At 32.0% G+C, this 25,134-nt stretch overlaps 1 protein-coding gene across 1 annotated transcript; it reads right to left on the bottom strand.

Moving 5' to 3' along the window:
• Window positions 1-1,908: 1,908 nt before the first annotated feature.
• On the bottom strand, window positions 1,909-18,431 carry LOC109816452 (protein MICRORCHIDIA 7). The gene is made up of 20 exons (XM_020381478.3): window positions 17,758-18,431; window positions 14,900-14,974; window positions 14,722-14,756; window positions 14,563-14,641; window positions 11,480-11,572; window positions 11,313-11,397; window positions 10,187-10,262; window positions 9,170-9,298; window positions 8,909-9,007; window positions 8,705-8,806; window positions 8,312-8,473; window positions 8,141-8,236; window positions 7,003-7,054; window positions 6,806-6,917; window positions 6,636-6,709; window positions 6,160-6,524; window positions 4,858-4,952; window positions 4,668-4,755; window positions 2,416-2,538; window positions 1,909-2,300 (listed from the first exon to the last, which is right to left on the bottom strand). Exons 1-20 carry the CDS (start codon window positions 18,185-18,187, stop codon window positions 2,217-2,219), a joined length of 2,454 nt encoding a protein of 817 aa, XP_020237067.1. The 5' UTR covers window positions 18,188-18,431; the 3' UTR covers window positions 1,909-2,216.
• Between the last annotated feature and the right edge of the window lie 6,703 nt (window positions 18,432-25,134).

Below are 25,134 nucleotides of genomic sequence, written 5' to 3'. Positions count from 1 at the left end.
ATTTGACTATATAAATTATACTTGATTTTTTAAAATAAATATTTTGAAATATATAAATTATTTTATATTTATGATAAGTAATTCAAATTACAATGTAAAATTATTTTTAATTATTGATGATTTTTTACAAGAATATTATTGATAATTTTTATAAAAATATTAAATTTAATTTATAAATAAAAAATTTAATTAAAAAAATATCTAAAAATACTTCGGTGGAAAAATAACTCCTAAAAATTCTCTTGGACAAGATAATTTCCACTTTAAAAAGGTTGGATAAATAAAAAATTGGATTAGATAAAAAAAATTCTACAAACGCTCCTATTGAATAATGACTGTAAAAATGATCTCATATAAAATAATTGTTCATATTTAATATATAGAAGTTAATTAAGTTTTAATATTTTTAAAATAAATAGAAATAGTATTGAAATATAAATTATTTATATATATAATCCATGATATTTATTTATTATATATAATATAATTTATATATTTAAAATAATTTATCATAAATTTTAGTTACCCTAAACCCCACGATTATAATTCTATTATAAGAATAAAAATATTCTATTATTGTGTGAATGTGTGTATTTCTCATTTCATCGCTTAAAATATTGTGATTTATATTGCAATATTAAATGAGTTTCTCAATTTTGTGTAAATTCTGTAATTTGTCTATCAATTTTTCACATTTTAATTTTTAAATTATATATATATATATATATATATATATATATTTTCTATATATTATCTTTTATTTTTACAATGAATACAACTAAAAAAAATTGGTATCTAGTGTGAAAATGTTTTAAGGAATTTCTATTCAACAGGATAATTCTTAGACTTTCTGTGAAGTTCTTATCTAATTCGATTTTAATTTATTATAATTATTTATAAATTAAATTTTAATATTTAAGAAAAAAGTTTTCAATAAATAAAAATAATTTTAGATTATAATATAAATTATCTATCACAAATTTAAAATACAAATTATATGTTTAAAAATATCTATTCATATATTTTAAATATGATTTATATATTTATATATAACATTTATTTGTATATACAATTTATCATAAATTTTAGTAATAAAAGTTTAACAAGTTAAAATACTAGCTAGTTATAAAAATACAAATGCAGAATAACAAAAACGTGCACCCAATTTTATATATTCTTGATGTTTAATTTTAATATAAATAAATGAATTAATTACGATGGTTTGAGATGCAAAGAGAGAGTATCTTGAAGAGCAAGGATGGTGGAGGCTTGAGGTTTTAGAGCTTAGTCTTGAATATCTTTGCGTTCACTAGAATTTGGCAACAATGAGCAAAGAGTTCTTCGTAAACGCCCAAATGTTGAGGTCTTTTTTCATAGTTATTTTGTCCCGACAACGTATGGCTGCTTCCCGTAGAAGACGAAGCTGAATTAGTTGTTGAGAATGAGATGAGGAAAGCACGTTTCCATCGGTTATTCTATGAAAATCTATACCGTTTAAATTCGATACAATTTATCAGAGTTTAAAGTTCTACATCCAGCAAACAGAACATTAATATCAGCTTAATAATAAGAGAATTAAAATAATATATACAAAATTCTAAATTCAAATTTTAGTGTCATTATTATATTATATTATATTATATTTATGATGGATAAAAAATAATCCAACAAACTAAAAACCCTTTGCTACGGTGGGATACATTCTTTACATCCAATCATAATGCCTTTTAAATAATCAAAATTTTCAACTCATCCAATGCATTAATATGGTTTGATTTAAGAACCGACAAATCCCCCACCAATAAGTCCTTCAAAAATTACAATATCATTACCCCTTCAAAGAAATTTATAAAATTAAAAAAAAAATAATAAATAAAAAGCTAATTTGGCAAGTTTCCTGTTCACCAATTAGCAAATGTGTTCCAAGTGCCTCTAATTATTATTATTCTAGGTAATAATAATTGCTTCAAATACTATGGTAAAGAACATTTTGTTCGATTAGTCACCATGTCAAATACAATTTAGTCACCAAGAAAATTAAACGTCAATACTAGGCAGACGTAAAAACTATACAAACAATGAACAGTCTTATTCTACATCCTAAGTTAGTGGAATTAAATGATAATAAAACCAGCACAGCAAAAAGCATAGGCTCCTGCTCCTGATGCCACGTAGATACAACACTCAATCCCTCGGAAAATACAGTACCAAGGCCTTCATCGTTCTAGTCTGCCGCTTGAAGACTTCCGTTCAAGCATCCGTATCTTCTCAAGAAGCTCTTCGATAGTATTTGATGCCTCCTACATGACAAAGACAAACGTCGTGAGGGGAAATACTATGATTGCAATTTATGTTGGTCGATTAAAATAAGAGAGAATGGGGCGGGGAGCAGTGCATTAGGTTAGAGAGTAAAACCTGCAACTTCTTTCTCAAACTTTTCTCTTCAGAATCACGTCTATCCCTCTCTTCAGAGAATACATCAATCAGAGTTTCTTGATCATTGTTCAACTCTTCAATTCTTTTTTCAGCATCATTGAGCTGATGAAGAAAAGAAATAAGAAATATGCAACTTAGATTAAACAAGGACAAGTATCACATTTAATGTCCTCAAATTTTGATCAATTGAATCTACATCTCTTTTTCTCCCATTCATTTCAGTCATGATCTAGACACAAAATGTGCAAAAGACATAATCCTGAAGTGTCGAGAAATGCCATGAATGGTAAAGTAGATTTATGTGGGGATAAACTTCAAACTGAGATCATATCATACTATGAATAGCACAATTTAATTATCAGATCAGATATATAGTACAGAGTCACAAATATATTGGGAGAAATGTAAATCATAAGAATCAAATTAAGTGAATGAAAGATGTTTCTCAAGCTCAAAGGAAAATATTAGCATACAATCACAAGGTTAGAAACACTGTATAATAAACCTAGAGTACTCCATAGCAAAGTAAATCTCCAATTCAAATACTAGAAGCGAAAACTCAATTTTACAAAATAATCAGAAATTTTGTTATGATACCAATTTCATGTTTGAAACAATCCAAGAATGCTCCTCCAACTCGAAGAAACAAATACTTTCTAAATATAGCTAGTTCAACATCATAAAATAACCAAAGCTTTTAAAAGTTTATATAAAGAGACAGAATCATATTTCGTATATCATCAAGGTAACATTGTACAAGGCAATCCCTAGACTCCAACAATAACAATAATGGGATAACAGGTGCCTGCTATTCCATTCTGGGATAGAGGCCGCAAAATTAAACCAAGACACTGCAGTCTAGTCATAGCAGTTAGAAGCCGTTGCGGTGCAATAGAAGCACTATTTGCTGCTATTGTCAACTATGGTTGACAGATTGACGGTCATTCTGTAACGAACTAATAATGAATGCAATGATGAATATAATTGCCATGTTAGAAGCGGCTATTTATAATTAAATATGCATCTTTGTCTATTAGTGTTATAGGGTGTAGGGGAAGGGCCTTTTAGTTAAGACAGAGATTGCTTCTCTACGGACTTTATGGCTCCAGGACAGCAAACTGTGGCTGCATTGTGTGGATTTTGTTTGATTTAATAATACTATTAACCAATTTATCAATTAGGGTACCATCATTCAAATATCAGGGAGCTGCTACAAGATTTCTTAAGGGTGGCAGGGGTTGGCATGATCAGGAGCACCAATCTCTAACTACGCCGAAGGTAGACATAGTCTGGGAATTGATAAAAACAGTAATTCAGATTCGGTCAATTGCATAATTAACCAAAATGACTGCTTCTGTCACCTGATGGGTGAACAGAGGAATTTTGGTGAAATGTCGAGATTTGCAATATTTGTTAACATGAATTAATGGATATGAAAAGCAAGGGCCTATGTTTAAGGTGTGGAGAGAAATTCCAACCTTTCACCAATGCAAGGAGAAACAATTAAGCTAATTATTTCTGGAAGATAACTAAGCCCTAAATGAAGAGTGAGAAGTAATTGCTATTAAAATAGACAACGATAAGGAGGAAAAATCAATTATGATAGTTAGGAGCAGTTATGATAGTTATTATGTAACAGTGGATCTAATGGTGAACATAATAATTGTCATGTTGATATTGGTAATTGTAAGTTGAAGATTTAGGAGCAATTATGTATTTCAGAAGTAAATAAATAATAATTGGCAAGTTGGCAGTCTTGGGTAGAAAGTTGGGAGCAGTTATAAATTATAATATATAATATGTGACGGGTGGTAGGAATAGGGGAAGAGGTGGGGTATTATCCTCTAGTAGTTTTGATACATAACACTTCAGAAGTGTTCTTGGCAGGATATACCCCAGATAAACCTGGAGTACTCCTCGACGGCAAAGTGCTTCTCTAACTCAACTATGACTCTAAGATGCTCTTTGAAAATCGGGAATTCAATATCAGAGAATAAAAGCCTACCAAAAACAACTGATCTAATCAAAACAATAAGCAAGCTAAACTAACTCTATCCTAATATAACAATTAATGAAGATAAAATCGCTAAGACAAATTCACCAAGTAACCAAAAAAAAATCTAACAAAATAAAAAACCTTCATAACAAAATAATATAAAATAAAATAAGTACTTACAGGGTTGAAATCCTAAACAAAATACTGTAAAGTGTATAAAGAACATGGTCCAAACCTGAGTTTCGAGAGATTTACACCTGTCTTTCTCGACTTGCAGAGCCTGCAACACGTCCCCTAAAATTTCTTCCTCCTTCCTCTGCAATCTATAACCAAAATCATAGAAAACGAAAAGGATAAGGCTCTATGAATTGTGTTCACTGAAGAAAAGCAAGATATGCAGTAAAATTTATAAAATTACAATATACCTTTCCTTCAATTCACGATTCTCTTTTTTCAATTGCTCTAGAGTCAGTAAATCATTGCCAGATAGTGGTTGCTCACCATCATCTACATCTTTTCCCTGCAGCACAATTTTCAACATTTTTTAGGAGCCATTTGCAAATAACAAACAATTTCAAGTTAAAAAGCGTTTTACACTCCAGTCATCTTCACCACAACACAGATTTTAGAAGCAATTTTAATCAATTAATTCTACCAAAAGTAATTTCTGGGACGTCCATCCCTAGTGAACAAATTTTAATAATCATCAACACCTTGAATTATTCATTATGCTTATTGTTTGATGAATTCCTTGTAAGAGAATAATAAATATAAAAAAAAAAAATTCTGCCTAACACTTAATAGAATCGTAATAACCTGCTACTAGTTATAACCCAGTCATACAATATTTAAATCTAGTAATCTTCTATTCTCGATGCTTAATGCTCAAAAATTATTAAAGACCATAGCTTTCACTAGACAGTTGGCACCTATGACCTCCCTTGCCCCCTCAAAAATAAGGCCAGATCCTTGCTGGTTTGGATGTTTACATATTCCTCCTTTCTTTTTTTTTTAAATCTTTCTTCATACCTTTCTACTGATAAAAGGTAGCACATTCATTGTATGAAATAATAAATTTCCAATTCAACCCTTTTTAGGCCTTACATATTACTCTTTCTGGTCTTTTTGTAAGAATCAAATTAGAAGCTTGGTTTGGTCCTTTTCATAAGAATCAATCTAGAATTTTGCATTAATTATTTTTTACAAAAATACCCTCAATCATGAATCTTTTTTTCTATGTTCAACAAATAGTAGGTAAGATAAATTAATGTCTTGCACTCTTTAGAAGTATAACTTTGCCTTATATGGAGAGAGTTATTTTTATCCATGGTGATAATCCGCAGAGTGTCTCAAAACTAATAAAAAAGGACTAATTTGAGTTTGCGGAGCATAACTTAACATTATTTTGCCCCTTCACATTCACAGCTAATAAAACTCAAGACTTTAAATATAGTAATAATGAGAGAGATTAAAAGAATTAAATATTTGAAAAAAGAACAAGAATGTCTATTAACATCAAGGGAAATTTTTAAAAGACCACATAAATTTAAGATAAATTTAATGCTACTAACTAAATTAACTAATTTCCTCAGTTCTAATGAAATAGTTAATTGAGTCTTATAAAAAGTATTGGACGGATCAACAATAATTCAAGTTCCAATGCCTGGACATATAATAGCAGAAAAAATAGAATGAGAACAAAGTAAAATAAAGATGATATGCACTACCTTTAGTTTGGATCCCCGTGTGTACTGCGAGGCTTTTCCAATTGATGTATCTTGAGAACATCCATTCTCATTTTCAAATGATTTTTCAGCAATATATTTCGTTTGAGATTTTTTCATAGGCATGCCATTATCACTGACATCATCTTCAGATGATGATTGTTCAGATGAACTTTGTATTCTACGTTTAGGAGAGACTGAAATTTGACCATTGGTATATGCACTATATTTTTCTGTTTGTTTTTGTATTCGTTTCTGATTTGACTGTGAATACAATTTGTCTGATGTCAACTGTGTCGCCTTTCCTTCCATGGTAGGAAATTTCCTTTTTGATTGTGATAATTCTGGAACCAAATCAGGAGATGTCTCTGCAAAATAAGATGCATTTGTAGAATATCATAAGGTCACCCACAATAAGATTTCACTTAATGAGCAAGCACATTGTGTATCACACTACAACAGCAAGGCAGACATCATACCTTTATCAGCAGAATCTCTGATTAGTATTTTACTTCGATTGGAAGCATAACCAATTTTATGGCAGTTAGTGCTCCTAAATAAAATAGACAATAACAAATAAGTAAAACATAAATAATTCATAGTACACAAGCCATTATCGTGAATAGTTCAATCGAGAATAAAGAATCACCAGTATTTTTTCTGCATTTGTATCAATTTAGACTCCAGTCTTGATAAAACTAAAGTACGCTCAAAGCCTTGCTTATCATGGGCAGGTTCAACAAAATTGGCTTCCAACACTCCTGTGAAGAGGAATGAACCTTAAATCAATACGATACATTTGATAAAAGGACCTCAGAACTCAAAGAACACAGCAAAAGGTTCCACCTATGACCCCACGCCCTCCACTTCCAGCTGGATTCCAGATCCTCCAGAATGGCTGACAATCAAGAAAACAACCTATAAGAATTATGACAATATTTGGACCCCAGCAAACAAACAGCACCAACTCCCCCAAGTGGGAAAGTGCATATTGATTGTTTTATCATTAGAACAACTTATGAACTTAATCCCCTCAAACTAGGCTTCCAAGTTGTTCAAAGAAAGTTTTGATTGTTGGAAAGGATATCTAGAGTTCTTAACATGATATGCAAGTTACCCAAACAATAATGTTAATTTAATTCAAAAGAACTCATTATAAGAAGGCTAATTTGAGGAGTTATAAGGTGGTGTGGGGGGAGGCACAAAAGGTTGGAGATAAGACGGGAGCAGGTTCAAATCTTCCCAGCTAACATAACTCACTAATTATTAACATTTACCAATCAAAAATAAATAAATAAATAAAAACAAGGCCAAGTTAAAAACAGTTTGAACGAAGCAAGACTATTTTCAGAACAATACACAACAAACAGCTGATTGATAAACCTTAAAAGCCCAGGAGATAAATTGCAAATTTTCTCATTTCTGTAAGAGAACACTATTTCTTGACTACTGTCATCTGTCACTTTTCCTAGTTTACTGATACAAGTGGTTATTCAGTTAGCAGGCAGTTATAACTGCCTCCGTTTAGTTTGTCCAGATTCGTAAGCTATATATAGCACTTGTAACAGAACTGGGCTCACTTACATGTAACATCAGAGCCAATACATTCTTTTGCCTCTTAAATTCTCTAATAATTACTAAGAATTAAATAAGGAAAACAAAAGGATGACGTTAAGCAATTAATACCAATTATAATGATCCTATTGATTGGTATTGTGTTTTTAGGTAACATACGACACTATTGTGTTTTTAGCTAACATACGACAACAAAAATTATGTCAGTACATTAATTTTTTAGTTACTGTCAAATGACCAACTGAAGTCTTGCATATTAAAATCAACAAGCCCAGGTTAACAACTGAAGAAGTTATTCTTCATTATCTCAAAAAGCAATTGGACCACAACTTTTGAAGAGAGAGGGGGATAAACTTCACATGCGAGATAATGATGTTTATCATGATTTGTTAGTCATAACAAACCCTACCTTAATGAGTCGATTCTTATGATAAACATTAAATCCTGAGACATCGACGTGGTGAACTGCGTCCTTGACAAATCCAATAGTAACAACAGCAATCATCTGTCACAAGATATAGATGAAATCATATTGCTGCACAAGTTGGGAATATCAAACTCAATTTAATAGACATATTACATTTGAATCCTTTATAAGCCCATCAGCTGCAGATTGTGGCCGGTAGGTCACCTCCTGAGACATCATCATATCATTCACTATGTTGTGATGCAAAATATCTTTCCCACGAAGAATAATTCGGAAGCCAACAGGAAGTCTCAGATATAAAATTGAGGCATAACTCTGGGAGTGGGTAGACAACAAAAATAATGAGAAGCATGACAATACACACAGATCATAAATCAGATACATGCCTATACTAAATATAGAGTAGAACCAAATTACATACAAAATATTACATTGCATATTGCACATACTACATACACGGTGGGGCAGGAATACTACACAAGAAAACTAAATATGCTGTTTTTTCTACACAAATATTATTAGTAGATAACAATCATCTTGATTTACCCTTAGTGAATGTCGATAGGTCAAGAAGTGTCTAGAGTTGGGAAACTCTTTAGCCATCTGTATGTTTTTCTCATCTCGATTTACACCTCTTATTTGGATATCCTGACACAAGCCATAATGCATCAAAATTTGTATGAAATTTGCTTATAAAAATAAATAACTTCATTATCAGCATGAATGACAAGTTTCAGATATCAGGCATACATGTGGGTCTGCATCGAAATCAAGTTCCAGCTGACCTTGATCATCCTCCCAAAGATTGTATATAATTACTCGTGTACCATGATCTTTCACCAAGTTGAACTAAAAATTTAAGAGTAAGAGTAAAATAATATCTGTTTAGAATCAATATACGCAGAAAACCATGAATCCTGGAATTAGGCAATTAGCACCGAGAAGAGCATACATCAGAAAAGAAAAAGATCATATTAATTACTCCTTTCCCTCCAAATAACAAGGGATTACCTGACGAAGAAGATCAGCCTCATCAGAAAATGGTGACCACTGCACTATTGTTTCAACATTTTTATTCCAATCATCCAGAGAAGTCCGTATTATCTTATTCCATTCCTGTCCTCTTCTTTCATAGTCCAGCTTTAGTTTCAGAATAAACAATAGTCAGATGCATAATTAAAAAACGTATTCAAATAAATAATCAAATTAAATAGAAAACACCTACTCATCTCTAAATGCCTATTAAAAATAATACATCCAATCCACAAACATCCCCACCCCATTCCATTCTTTGCAATCAATGAAATGTTTTCGTGACAGTTGCACCTCACAACAGAAAATCAGATACTTAATTATTGCTAATGTGTGCCCATAATGATCAAGATGATCAGATACCAAGACCATGGGAATTCAGCTATCTTCAAGCAGATAAATAAGAAAGCCCTATCATTATTCCAATATATGGTATAAACCCCTATTAAAGAAGACTACCTCCAGTCCTTGTTATAGGACCCAAATTGGTTTGGTCCTTTTTATATGACCAAATCTATTATGTATCAAGTATTAATTTTTCCTTTACAAAAATACCCTTATTAAAAGCATTAATTGAATTCAACTAGTGAAATTCATTTAATTTATGTATCTTGAAATACAAATAGTAGTTCATTTTTTTGTTGTTGGAATGTAAAAACTTTGGAAACATATATTAAGTGTCTCATTAATTTAAGGGTAGTTTTGGAAAGTAATAAATATTCAAGACATTTTTATTAATCTTAACCCAAAAAGCGAACTTTTCTTAATATTGGTGAACTACTTATTTGGGTCCTATAATAAGGACCAGAGGTAGTACCACAAAAGAGTGAAAGACAAAGTTCATTAATTGACTTTTGAGAGGCAAGACCTCTTGTGGCTCATGGACATATAGCGAATATACAAGGAAAGATTCAATATAAATATTTTAGTCCCATTCCTAATAAAAATAACATACACTTAAAAAAGTAAAATTTATAAGTAAAGAAAACAAATTACCATGGGTACTACAATGTCTTCCTTCCCTGTACTCCTCAAAAATGTGTATGACAGCAACCCTATGCTTTGTGTAGAGCTAATAAAACATCCAAATCATCCCATCAGTTACAGAAAAAACATTTTATATTTAATAAAGCATGCCATGAAAAACAAATATATATATATATATATGTATATATATATATGTATATATATATATGTATATATATATATGTATATGAATACAGGAAGTAGACATGGATCCAAGACAAATTCTATCAAGACTGTGATAGAACCCAAGATTCAAGAGAAATTAAAATTGTATTATTAATAGAAAAAGGAAAGAAATATTACAAGAGAGACCCCCTGTAATCCCAGAGCAAAGCTCCTCAGAGAAGAGATACTTCTCTCCCTGCCCAAATGTTTCTAACAAACAGATATTGAAAATCCCATCACACTCATTCCCCCTCTCCTTATAAGCACTCGCATAACCTAACTAATTGCCACGTCAGCCACATTTCTCTACAACTTTCCTCTAGCCCTCCTCTTCAGCACAATTGTTGGGCTTAGACCCAAACCCAGTGTCCTAACATACTGACTGCTATTACGGACAATTCTACAATTACTGATTGTGCCAGTAATAGACCAACCAGGCAACCTAAAATGCTAAATGTACATTTATTTCTCTGAAACAAAACCATGGAAATCCAGCAAACAAGAAACATTTCAGAAGGGTGAATTTTAGGATGCACATTTTATGCAATCATACTCCTCAGGATCTCACAATTACAGATATTTTATCAACCGAAATTCACAACTGACTAGAAGATGAACAGCTCATTTTACTTTTAATAAGATAAATGAACAATTACCTGATGAAATTTATGAACAAAATACTATCACATAACTGCAATAGCAAGATAACATTACACTCCACAGTTATTAGTAAATTGGGTAAATACTACACCATTGTGTATGCAAACATGCATCACAAACCTAACACATACTAAACCATAACATGACTGCCTTGAGTACTTTAAGATACAACAAATACTATAGCAAAAAATTCAGAATTCAATTATCCTTATATGCAGAACACATTTCGAACCAGGAAAGAAAAATGAATTAAGCAATAAGAAAGTCAAACCTTTTCCCATCTTTCCCAGGATATCGGGAAAATACAATTACATCAGCCCCAAGTCTCATGGTACTTGTTTTAAAGCCATTTCCATCTATCACATGAACACAAAAAATCAGAATGTTCTCTTGAATGAAATACTCAAGATTATATTCTCCCCTAGGCTAAAGTTTTACATTGTCCAATTGTATTTGCCAATTTGCTTTTCACGGAATACCCCAGCGACATGCATTGGCGCATTTTATCAGGATCCATCCCACCACCATTATCTGGAATAAAAATTAAAAATCCAACATTTTAGATTTTGAAAACAGTAAAAAATAAATAAATAAATAAATAAAAAGTGGTAAAAAGAAGAGAGAGCATGTAACACTTCTCTATAAGGACTCTACTAATAAAACATTCCAAAATCATATTTCGAAACCTTTTCCACATATTTTTGTCATGTCAAATAATAAATGTTGCTTCTCAACAGAGATAGCAAAATGGGTTCAACCCACTTGATTGACCCATTTAATGGGTGGATTGAATTGGGATTTTTAAACCATGCTCAACAGTTTCAACTCAACTTGTTTTTTGGTGGGTTGAATTGGGTCAACTCATTGGGATGATTTCATTTAAATTTTTCTTGTTTTTATAGAAACCCAGCATGACTTATTTGTGGTTTTGATCTTTTTAGGATGTAAATGGGTTACATTGGGTTGAGTTTAATTAAACATAATCGGATTAGGTATGGTCAAATTTGCATTTTCTTTTTTCAAGCGTCCTAACTCAACCCAATTGTAATCGGGTTGGTTAGTTGAAATATTAATGTATTCTAATTTTTTTAAAAAATAAAATAAAGTAAAAATAAATAAATACATAATTAGTTTAAGTTTTAATACATGTCCCAAACAATAACAACAAATAATAATTACAAATGATGTGACATGACACATGCCCCACACAACATTAACAAGAAAAATACAATAATATCTCCAACAAGCAATAATAAGTCACTAATATTTATTTGATTACATAATAAAAATTAACAAACTAAAATTGATGAAGTAAATATAAAATGAAATCATTCTTCTTTGATTATTAGATTATTAACCTGAGTCTTAACTCATGTATTATGTATGTCTATGATCCCATGTATTGTGTCTCACATTAGATAATTAATATTTTTATTATTATTATATTTAGGTGGGGTAGGGATGGGTTATAAATAAATACATAATTATAATTAGTAAATATATAATTATTTTAAGTTTTAATACATGTCCCAAACAATAATACAAATAATAATTACAAATGATATGTGACATGACACATGTCCCACACAACATTAACAAGAAAACTACAATAATATCTCCAACAAGAAATAATAAGTCACTAATAATTATTTGAATTACATAATAAAAATCAACAAACTAAAATTGATGAAGTAAATATAAAATGAAATCATTCTTCTTTGATTATTAGATTATTAACTTGAGTCTTAACTGATGTATTATGTATGTCATTGATCCCATGTTTTATGTCTCATATTAGATAATTAATATTTTTATTATTATTAAATTTAGGTCGGGTAGGGTTGGGTTACATATCCCTTAACCCGATATCCAACCCAATTATAATCGAATAAACCAAAAGATGCTTGACCCAACCCAATGCAAGTTGATATCAACTTGTTTACACCCCTAATGAACATATTGGTGTTAATGAACTAAAATATTAATGTTTCTAGTTTTGACCTTTTAAGGTCATTGCTGTATAGTGTATTTCATGTTTCAAGTATTAGAATCTTTTTACAATCTAATTAGTAGTTATCAAGGTTGCATTAGGATATTTTTTTATTTGGTGGGTCAACTCATGATCATCCATTTTTTTTGGTTTAGTAAGAAGGTATAAACTTCTTCCCACTAGGTTGGCTTGTGTAAGAAAAATAACAACTTGTCCTAACAATGTTTGGTCTCCATGTCCAAACCGAAGCTCAAACCTAGTCTTGATTAATAAACACAAATGTAAAACCACTTGTCCTAACAACTTTTTGTCTCATGGGTCATCCTTTTATAATCCATTTATATTTTAATTTTTTAAAAATTATGGTGGGTCAACTTAACCCAGCCCATAAAAGTAAAACCACTCTCAAAACAGGTATAAGCCAACCCAAACTATTTTTTGATAGGTTGGATTGAGTTATCCCATTTTGTCACCCCTACTTCTCAATAATTAAATAAAAAAGTGCCGTGACTTTTATATCTTGGATATCAACTTAAAGAAATAAAACATATTATGGATGAAATAATGGTGGGATTAGATATTTAACGGAATAGGAATGTGTTTTCTAAATTACCAATCCAATTCCATCATGCACTTGCTTAAGAAAAGTTGGGTACCAGCAAACTTGAAGGTTTTATGCAAGAATTTCTGAACATATCATAAATATAAATTAAGACTTGTTTTTTTTCTTAAGAAAGTAAGCTAAGGGTCAAACTCAACCTTCTAAAACTAGCTTGTAAGATGAAGATTGTTCTCCACTTATATACACTAGCATAACTATCTCACTAGTTTATGTGGGATCACCAACATTTTCTTCATGGAGAAATAAAAGCCACATATTCAATGAAATCCTACCAGATATTCTTGCACACCGAAGCATGGTTAAAGTAGATCCTCTATTATTTTTATTACCAAAACCAATCATCATACTGATCAACCCAACCCAATCCAACGGGTTGCATTGGCTTGACCCGTCAACCCATTTAAAAAAATTTAAACCATACTCATTTTATGTGTCTTAATATTTCTTCAAATTTTATGATCATATAATTAAAAAAGAAAAAAAAAAGTTACAAAACTAGTAATGAATGAAATGTTCAATGGGTATGTACTCGATAAGTCCATCAACATCAATAAAATAAGTCAATCAACAACATTGGAATAAGTCTATCAACAACACTAAAATTATAAAATAAATACACAATACAATCACAAAACATCAATGCCAATAAGTAAAGGTCAAGGAGGAAAATGGATCAACCTGATGGGCCAACCCAACCCATCATTTAACCCATTAGGTTGGCAGGTTCTACAAGTTGTATTATTATGTGGGTTGGAGGGTTGAAAACTGTACCCCCGACATAATTTGTTTGGGCGGGATATGTGGGTTAACCCATTGGATTGAACCCACTTTGACACTCTTAATTCTAAATATGCTTCATTTTTTTCTTTCCATATATCTATTGTGTAACCATTTTATGAATGAAAATACCTTCAACCAGTAACATCCTGGTGCCATCTTTCTTATTTATAAGCATATCTACATTAGCATATGTGGCCCCATTACAAACCTGAAGTCAAATTCAAGAAGTAAGGCAGGGTAAAAACCATAAGTGGTGCTTTATTCAAAAAGATGTGAAGCAAGGCTTACCTCATCCAATGAATTGTCCAAAAGTTCCGCAAAAGCTGCAAAAATATAACATAACGGATCTAAGCATGCTAAATAATGAATAATCTCTAAACGATCAAGGGTAATGGAAACAAAAAATCATTTAATGTCACAAATAATGATTAACCATTAAACATTGGTACAAACATGCCCACTTTACCTCCAAGCGCCCACTTATGACTCGTAGCATTAGAGTGCAAAAACTTGGGGTGAACTCTGACATGATCCATACCCACTGCAGATTATAGAAGTTATATTAGCTTATGGTTGCATCGTAGACAACACAGGGCTAACTCAAAGAAACTCAGATTTGTGACAGCCATAAAAAATGCATGAAAGAACCAACCATAAGAATAGGGCAACAAAAATATTTATAACAATGAAGAACTTATTGAATTTATTTATTGCATAACAATGAAGGTTCAGTGAAGGTTGATTAAAGCATCATGTCAATACCAATGAATTACTATCAAACTTAACTAGAACATTAGAATGAAACATGATCAGCAAGATATTTATCAAGAGCATGTATTTGATACTGAATAGATACACAGAACTGTCACAAAAACATAGTAAGATAGCTGAAAGCATGATGGCCATATACTAAATAGTTTGAAATACAAATATGCAAATGCTTAAAAAAATTAAAGGCCTATTCATCATCAATAATCAAGACTCAGAGCATGTTTGGAAAGATTATATTTATACCCACCATTTCAACTGTATTTTAAAGAGAGAGAAAAAGCTATTTGCAAAAAAAAAAAAAAAAAAAAAAAGTTCTATGTTTGGGACAGAAGTTGAAATTTGTAAGAAGCTTTTTATCTCTGAAAAAAAAATGTTTTAATGCATCTGAAAATTTAAAGTTTATGGTTATTTTTCAACCTTTTTAAAGAATAACTAGATTCAAACTCTAAAATCCCTCTTGTGCAAAAAAAGAAGTTGACAACAAATGTGATTTATCATACGGGGACTTGCATATAGGTTATATTGACTTGGAAAAAGATATGATCCAGTGTCAAGAGAATTGTTGTAAAAAACTTGGAAAAGGAAAGGTGTTCATGTGGTTCATATCCAAGTTATACTAGCCATGTGATGGAGTACCTACTAGAACGAGAACTCTAAAAGACGAGACTAAGGAATTTCCTGTAAGGATAGGATTAGTCAGGGCCAAGCCTTGAGTCCTTACCTATTTAATTTAGTCTTGGATGAACTTACCAAGAGCATACAAAAAGATTATCCCTAATTGCATACCTTTTGTGAATTGATATTTTGATTGTCAAGGAAAGAGGTTAACTCTAAACTTGAATTTTGGAGATAGACTTTGGAACCAAAGGGTTTTCACTTGAGCAAAAGCATGCAGGAAACAAGAAGAAAATGACTTGGAAGTTAAAATGGTAGAAAATGTTATACCACAGGTTTCTAAGTTTAAATATGTTGGATTAATATTACAAAATTATAAGGAAATTTATGAAGATGTCACACACAATGTACCAGTTGGATGGTTAAAATAAAGAAAAACATGAGTTATTTGTGATCACAAAGTACTTACCAAACTTCAATAGAAGTTTTATTGTATTATTATACATTCAGCCATACTCTATTGTAGTAAATGTTTAAAAAGACAACATGAGAAAAAGGTCAAAGTAGCAAAAATAAAAAAGTTAATATGATTTATGGCCACCCAAGAAATGACAGGATACAAAATGATCGTATACGACAATACCAGGTGATATTAGTGTGCCAACGATTGAGGGGAAGATGATAAAAAAATCAGTTTATGTGATTTGGTCATGTGTAAAAATCAGTAGAATCATCATCAAGGAGAGTTAATTTCGTGGTTTTTAGCCATGTAAAAGAGGGAAGAGGATGACCAAGAAGAACAATAGAGAAAATTATTCAAGTTTTAGATGAGCTCAATCACATCACGCGATATGTGTATTGATCTCACCTAGTGGCATAAGACTTCTGTTCTCTTCTTCAAACAAAAATTATATGTGCGGTCAGATGCCAGTCTGCCCAGCATAGTGGCTATTAAGTCCCAATTTGCAACTAAATATCAAGTACAACTTCAAATCTAAAGGGACTCCAGCCCAAAATCTAACATTTCAAAAATGGGAGGGTAATAATTTATTTGTAAAATTATTTGTAGTGCAATCTGAAATTCGTGAATGCACACACAAAAACAATGTATAGTAATCTCGGCATTTCCAGGAATCATGTAAACTTCTCTTCCTGAAAAGTCAACCAAAAATACTCTCAACCTCACCTAACATCACAAGGATCTGTTAATCATTTTAATTTTAACATCTCATATTTTAGATACACATTAAATTCTTAAAGTTCAGAATAAACATTATTAAAAACTTGTGTAGCTGTTGCAATTTTTGTTAGAGATCCTACATTGTCTACTTGTAAGATGGAATGAGAGTCTATCTTAACGATTGTTATTGAGTCTATCAAACCACATGTATACGTCCATTTCAATCTTGCAAACTTCATACTCAAGGTGTCCAATTCTGTAACTTCACACCCAAGATGTTTAGTTTTCTTCTAAGCAGGAGGGATGTCGCGGAGATAGTGATTTTTTTTCTTTATATGTGGACAGTTGAAATAGAATTTACTGTCCAGGTCTTCAATTCAACCAAACCACAACCTTTGCCAAGGTAGGCATTCTCTTGAGCATTTTTGCATTTCAATGCTTGAGTCTCAACCAGGAGGGTTGTGTATCGTCAAGCCCATGTCGGGATACTCTTCATACTTATGTGCTAGAGACTAGAGAGCTAATTATCCTCGAGTCCCAAAGCCGAGAGTAAACTATTCTAATCAAACATATGCATATCATTGTGTGATTACCTACCGACTTAGCGAAGACAAAAATACCAGTGTCACAGATATCGCCTTTTTTACTGTTATAGATTACAGATATCATGATCTCAAATCATTGAAAGTCTAAAACACAACATCACTCACAATTTGCACCTATTTGTAATTTCAAATAAGATTGACGAGCAAACGCACCTGTCGAAGATCCAGATCCACCCGGAGGAGCACCATCGTAATCTCCAGCCTTCCAGAACTGCTTGCTGCCATTCACAGTCAAACTCGTATTCGAGTTGAGCCGCGAGGCCGAGTTGGAAGCCCGCTCCGGCGCCGGCAAGGATAGCACAGCCGTCAAAGGAGGCGGCGCCGGCGGGAGAGGACTGAGGAATCCAACCGGCAAAACCACTGCGCCGTCGTTGGTCCGTCGCTTCTTGGAAGGACTCTCTCCCGAGTCACCGGTCCGCACCACGCTTGCGACTACGCTGTCCAAATCGCAGTCCGAATCGGAATCGCTGCTGCTAAGTTCAATAACCGAACCCGGGGGAGGAACCGAAACGACGGCGTTTCGAGGCCTCCTCTCGGTCACAATAGGAGTCTCCAACAGTTCCTGTTTCACACAAGCATCCATGGGCGCCACAGCGGAAGGAACAGATGCGAAACTCGGTTTGGTGCAGAATACAATCTCGGTTTGAGGCAGCTTTCAAATTTCAAGTCGAAAGTTAAAGCAGAGAAAATCCAGTGAGGGCGATGGGGACGGTTGAACAAAAAGGGGATTTCGTTTTGTCTCGCAGAGGTTAAAAAGAAAACGAAAACGAGAAAAAATCGGGACTCCGCCGTTTGATCCCTCGGAATCGAGGAAAATATGGTGAACTCACCCACGTTTCTTTTTTTAAAAAGTACTCTTTGCGGAAGTCATACCACCACAGTTTTTTTTTTTATTCTTTTTATTTTTAGAAGTTAGTTTTTTATTTTCTGTTGATTTTTAGTATTTTACTTATATTTAAATTAGATGAATAAGACTTAATTTAGTATTATTATCCCGTTCTACTTAGCCATATTTTAATAATTCATGTTATAAAAATTTGCATTAAATATTAGAAAGATTTCAATTAGAGTGTATCAAAAGCATCTAATATGGTTACGATAAAATAAAATATAAGTTAGATAATAATAAGATTAAAAAAAAACCCTACATATCATCTAATGTTTAATGTATTTTTAGTTTATAATATATAAATATAAATATAATATATAATAATAACGAGGACAATAGTTTTTCATTAGTATTTCAAATCCAATCATACTGAAGTATTAGTCCTAAATAAACATTATAATGGGAATTTTTTTCTGCATTATAATGATGAATTTGTAATTTATGCAAAAATTTAGCCCTAAATTAAAATAAATTACCTTAAACCCTAATCGTATCATGTGGGTCCTACCTTTATCAATGATACCATGTCCAAGACAATAAAAGTGATGACCAACCTCCCATTATTTTACTCTCAACTTTCGTGGCCCTGCACATTTTCATGTGCAACATGGCTAAACAAACACTCCCCCAACTATATCTTCTAATTCTTCTAAGAATAGTTAGTAAAGATAAATACATAAGATGAACTTTATTATCTGTTTTCTCAAGCATCAAAACACTTCCAATCAAATCTAATAGATATGCCCTAACATGGACGTGAACTTATTCCTTTGATGGTTGTTCTGGTAATGGCAAAATGTTGTCTCTAAGCCACCTCAGTTTGACCATAGAGCCGACAAGTGACTCTCCCTTCACTGGAACGGTTCCAAGATAAGTATTACACATGTCCTCCCAATCAAACATTGTTGGACCAATGACAGGGAGTTCATCAATTCTTAGGCCAGTTTGAAGTGCAACATCCTCTAAGGTTATGGTACACTCCCCTGTTAGAAAATGAAAGGTGTGAGTTTCAAGTCTCTACCTTTCGACCAAAGCGGTTATCGGTGCATGATCCACCTTAAGATGCCTTAGTTTTGCCCCTCCAGTAAAACCAAGTTATTCAAGAATTGGAACAATTACAAGATTCTAACATTGAATGACTAAATAATGAAATGATGTTCTCAGTTTCCTACCGTTATGAACAAATTACTTAGTAATAATATACGTAGATATTGATTGACATCTAAAGTAATCAAAAATTATGAGTCAAGCATATCGTTCTACCAATGAAGGCAGACTTGTGCTGGTTTTGTTTCGTCAACAACATTTATCCTTAAAGTAAAGAAGTTGAATGAACTTTGGAAGTTTCAAAGAAATGAATATTTCTGAAGGATGCTTGGTTCATATTAGTTGTGGTAGATGTGGATGAAACAATTTATACATAAGGTTTGGTTCAAAGGAGGAGGACCAAGTACCATTGGATTCCTAAAGTTGTAATTACATTATTAGCCACAGTTAGAGTCTCAGCTTCGAGTCTTTTGAGACAAGATTCCCATCATTATTATCTCTGAAGGCGTGACCAACATGTCATGTAACATGGACAGAGGGAATCAATGCTTTGAAGGCGTGACTCACATGTCCTTATTATTGACAGAGGTAGGACCCACATGGTATGGTTAGGGTTTAGGATAATTTATTTCAGTTTAGGGCTAAGTTTCTGCATAAATTTCAAATTTTTTTGACTTCTGAAACTTGTACCATTGAATTCATTGATATGAAAATTATTGAAATAAGTTAGTTTGGTAAAAAAATTTATAAACAAATTACATAAAATATCGTCCCGAAAATGGTACGTCGGTTAGGGTTTAGGGTAGCTTTTTTAAGTTTAGGGCTAAGTTTTTGCATAAATTACAAATTTTTTTGAATTCTGAAACTTGTACCATTAAATTCATTGATATGAAAATTATTGAAATAAGTTGGTTTGGTAAAAAATTTCCAAAAAAAATTACATAAAATATCATCCCGAAAATGGTATGTCAGTTATGGTTTAGGGTTAATTTTTGTCAGCTTAGGGCTAACTAACCTATTTTTTAGGGTTTATGATTACACATATGTTTAGGGCAAGGGTTAGGGTTAGGGTTGTGGCCCAGGGAATCAATTCCCTCTTCGCACAACGTGCACTAACACATGGGGTCTAGGGAATCAATTCCCTCTGATGTGTGGGGCCTAGGATATCAATTCCCTTTTTGTACAATGTGCGCTGACGCATAGGGCCCAGGGAATTAATTGCTTCTAACATGTGGGGCCCAGGGAATCAATTTCTTCTAACGCATGGGGTCTAGGGAATCAATTCCCTCTTCGCACAACGTGCAATGACGCGTAGGGCCCAGAGAATCAATTCTTTCTAACGCGTGGGGCCTAGGGAATTAATTTCCTCTTCACACTACGTGCACTGAAGCATGGGACCCAGGGAATCAATTCCCTCTGATGCGTAGGGCATAGTAAATCAATTCCTTCTTACGCATGGGGTCCAAGGAATCAATTCCTTTTGACGCGTGGGACCCAAGGAATCCAATGTTACCACTATAAATATGCCTTTTTCCCTTCTTCATTCACCTTCAGCTTACCTTCTAACCTTGTTCCTTCATTCTTCCCCTGCTAAGCTTATCCTTTGAATCACGTTGTTCATTTCCTTTAAACCCTTCATAAAATATCTTCTTCAATTTATGTTATTGTTCACTTAGATGGTTTCATTAACCAATGTCCTAATGAAGCAGTCATCTTCTTCTCCCCATTTGTAAAATTAGTTCATATAAAGAAAGGAATTACTCTAGAAAGGCTACAGAGAATCATCCACACCAAGCTACATTGACAAGATACTATGGTGGCTAGCATACATTTTCGCTATCCTGTTAGACTTGGCCTAGGGGTTAATAAGTACACATGTGTTAAGTTGACTGATGACGAAGACGTTGAGGCACTTTTCAATGTTCACGATTTTAATCAACTCCAATCAAGTATTGAATTATATGCTACCTTTACTACAATTGAATCACATCCACCACAAGTTTCATTTTCACCTTCACCTTACGAAATTTACCAAACTTACCAAAACACAAACTCATATGGTCCTTCTAATGATATTCCCTCCGAGTACGAGATTGAGTCATACACACAACTTTTAACTGGTCCATTCATGGACCTTAATCAACTACCTTCTCATCCATTTGACCAAGCTATACCCTCTCCCCCTCAACCAAATCTTCAAAACAACATTGAAGAACATCTTCTTGTTGATCTCCCAACAAAAAATGTCTTTGATCCTTTTAGTGAGGACAAAACCGAAATCCTCTACCAACATGAAGATGATGATGAAAAAGAAACCCTCCCAGTTCCAAATAATCCATCAGTAGAACCACTACCCATATGCAGCCCACCTCCATAATTTTTAGACTTCCCCAATCAGATTCAACAAGATGACCTAAGTATAGCCATGTCCTGGAACGTGAAATGGTTATGTATCTAACATATAATTCCTATTGTGTTTGCTGTTGTTGAAGGTGAAACAAGCGATGCATGTTTTTTTTTCTCAATAACTTAAGGCAATATGTAACACTGCAAGATGAGTTGTGCCTCATTTTGGATTGTCACGATGCTATTTGAAGGGCATACTCCAGAAATGGAAGTGGTTGGACAGAAAATAATTCTATCATGTCTATTGCATTAGACACGTTGCACAAAACTTCATGCGATGATTCAAAAATGTAGCACTAAAGAAGGATGTCATCAACATGGGTAATTTTATCATTACTATTTTTTAAACTTTCTTACTTAGTCTTCATTATTTATTTATTTTTCTCCAGCATATGGGATGACTGAACCTAGATTCTTTTACTATTACAACATAGTAAGAGATAATAATGTTGAAGTAGCACAATGGTTGGACAACATCACAAGGAAAAAATGGACGTTGGCATGGGGATAATGGATGACGTTGGGGATACATGACAACAAACCTTACAAAGTTTATTAATTTGGTATTGAAGATAACAAGAAAACTGTCAATTTCTTCCATGATAATGGCAACATACACTCGTTGCAACAAGTTTTGCATTCAAAGAGGCAAGGAAGTAAATGCAATGATTAATGTTGGACATGACTACTTGAAAATTGCAAGTAAAACTATTTAAGATGCACAATCAAAGGCAAACATTCACAGAGTTATCACCTTTGACAGATCAAGCACTATATTTTTAGTGGAAGAAACGCAACATCCGGGCGAAGTTCAACCCGCTGGGAGATTTACAGTAAGGCTAGATGAGATGTGGTGTGATTGTGACAAGTTCCAGAAAGTTTATATCCCTTGCTCGCATGTACTCGCTTCATGCTTACATGCACGACATGATTATGAAAGCTACATATCTCCCATATATACCTTACAACAAGTTGTAATGATATACAAAGGACGGTTTGGAGAGTCTGACATGAAAATTATTGGTCTACTTACACTAGTCCAACTTTGTGGCCAAATTCAGAACTCAAGAGAAATTCCAAGGGTCGGTCCAAATCCAGCAGGATTAGAACATAGATGACCATTAGAGAACAACATTCGTGTAAAATATTGTTCCTATTGTCACACCCCAGTTCCCGCCACCATTGATCTTTATTGTTGTAATGAATTTTAGGTTTGATAAATGTAATTTTCATTGTAAATATAATTAATATTTTTAATACATACTAATTTATTAAATTTAGTAATTATAAAGATATTTTAATTGTATATATTATTAATATTTTTAAACACACGCATATAAATATAACTTATTATAATTATTATTTATTACATTTCTAATTTATTATAAATGCAACTTATTAAAATTATTATTTATTAACATTATAACTTATTATAATTTATTAAATTTAAAAATTAACGTACTTTTTAAAAATATTATTAAACGAATGTTATTTAAATATTACATATTTTTTTTAAATTGTTTAAAAACTTTAAATTCTTTTTTTAAAATACACTACAAGAAAATGGTGAATAAGCGGCGGAAAATAAGCGTCGACTAATAGCTGACGCAAATAGTGTCGGAAAAGCCGACGCTATTTTAAGATGTAGCATCGGCTTTTCCGACGCTAAACTTAAAATAAATTTAAATTAAATATTTTAGGGTTTAGGCGTCGGAAAAACCTAAACCCTAAAATATTATTTATTATAGTTTTTAATGCATAAATCATAAAAAAATATGATACAATTATATAGATTCAAATCAATAAATAAAATATTTTTTATTATCTATCAATTTAATTAAATGAAACAAATTATTAAATAGTTTTTAAAAAATAGACTTGATCTATGAATTAAAATTCTTTAATTTAACCGTTAGATCATTAAAATTTGATGTAAAACATGAGTTATTGTATAAATTAAATATACTAAGTCTTAGTCTTTAAGTAAGTGGATCTCTTATTTATATATATATATTATATTTTTTATTTTTTATTTTTAAGTTCTTAATAGTTCATTGGCATTTTAGTTAATCTTATATTTTATTATAACACGGAGGAATTTAATTTTGATACATTATTATAAAATCAATAATTTCATTATATGATGATTTATAATTAAAATGTAAGATTAACTAAAATGGCAATTAACTATTAAAAACTATATATATATATATATATATATATATATATATATATATATAAATAAGAGTAAAAACTAATGAACTAAATTTTGCCATCATAATAAAATATATTCTAGTTTTTATTCTGTTTTTAAAACTAAATATTTATCAAAAATAGGCATTGAGAAAATCTAAGTTATACGATTAATAAATTCTAAATAAAAGTGTGAAAGTCCTGACAATTAAGGGTATCTCCAATAGAAGCAACTCATTTGAGTTGCTTCATACATTGAAAAATGAAAAAAGTGGTCTCAGTGTGTCATATCAGCATTAAGCAACTCAAACACAAATTTACTTAAATAGTAAGAAACTTTAAGAAATTTAACTTTTAATTTTTTTTTAATCATTTATGAACCAAATTTAAATTTTTATTAAAAAGGATAATTGCACTACAATAAAAGAAAATAAATTACGAGAAAAAATACACAATAAGTAGATATTGAAAATAAAATAAAGCAATAGTAAATACATAAACATTATACGAAATTAATTTTCATCATTATTATTTCTGAAACGTTCCCAAATATGTTCAATAAGATCTGCTTGAAATTTGGTAACGAACGGTTGCTTGAGGAAGCAACTTTTTTTCTTCTTCAAACAACTAATGTTGTCACATCAGAGTCCTCCAATAACAAGAAATCGGGACTTGAATTGCTTCATGGGACAAGCAACTCCCGTTGGAGTTGTTCTAAATCTTAAAATGTAGAAATCATGAACAGGTTGAAATTTGAAGATTTCGTACATGCTTGAATTAAAGTTTGCAAACTTGATTTAAATAAACTTTATGTTGCAAGTTGAGTTTGCAAATTAAGCAACCCTCATTAATTTACTTCCATTAACGGACTTTTAAGGCAATATTAAGGTAAGTAAAACTCAATTCACAAACGGATCTAACTAGAAAAACACGCCCTGAGAAAAACATAACTGAAAGTACTTTTTTAAAATAAAAACAACAGTTTATGACTTTAG

This window comes from Cajanus cajan, chromosome 2, assembly GCF_000230855.2.
Source record: "Cajanus cajan strain Asha chromosome 2, NIPB_CcT2T_4, whole genome shotgun sequence".
In the NCBI taxonomy this organism is placed as follows: Eukaryota; Viridiplantae; Streptophyta; class Magnoliopsida; order Fabales; family Fabaceae; genus Cajanus; species Cajanus cajan.
The sequence above is the reverse complement of the archived record's forward strand: the minus strand, read 5'-3'. Positions and strand labels throughout refer to the sequence as shown.

Bases quoted from the DNA above. Each gene is read 5' to 3' on its own strand.
- LOC109816452 (XM_020381478.3), bottom strand. From the start codon at position 18,187: ATGGATGCTTGTGTGAAACAGGAACTGTTGGAGACTCCTATTGTGACC. The intron at 8,237-8,311 runs GTAATATGTCTA...ATCTTGTGACAG, and splicing joins GGCTTATAAAGGATTCAAAT to ATGATTGCTGTTGTTACTAT. The intron at 2,539-4,667 runs GTTTGGACCATG...TTTCTTCATCAG, and splicing joins GTAAATCTCTCGAAACTCAG to CTCAATGATGCTGAAAAAAG.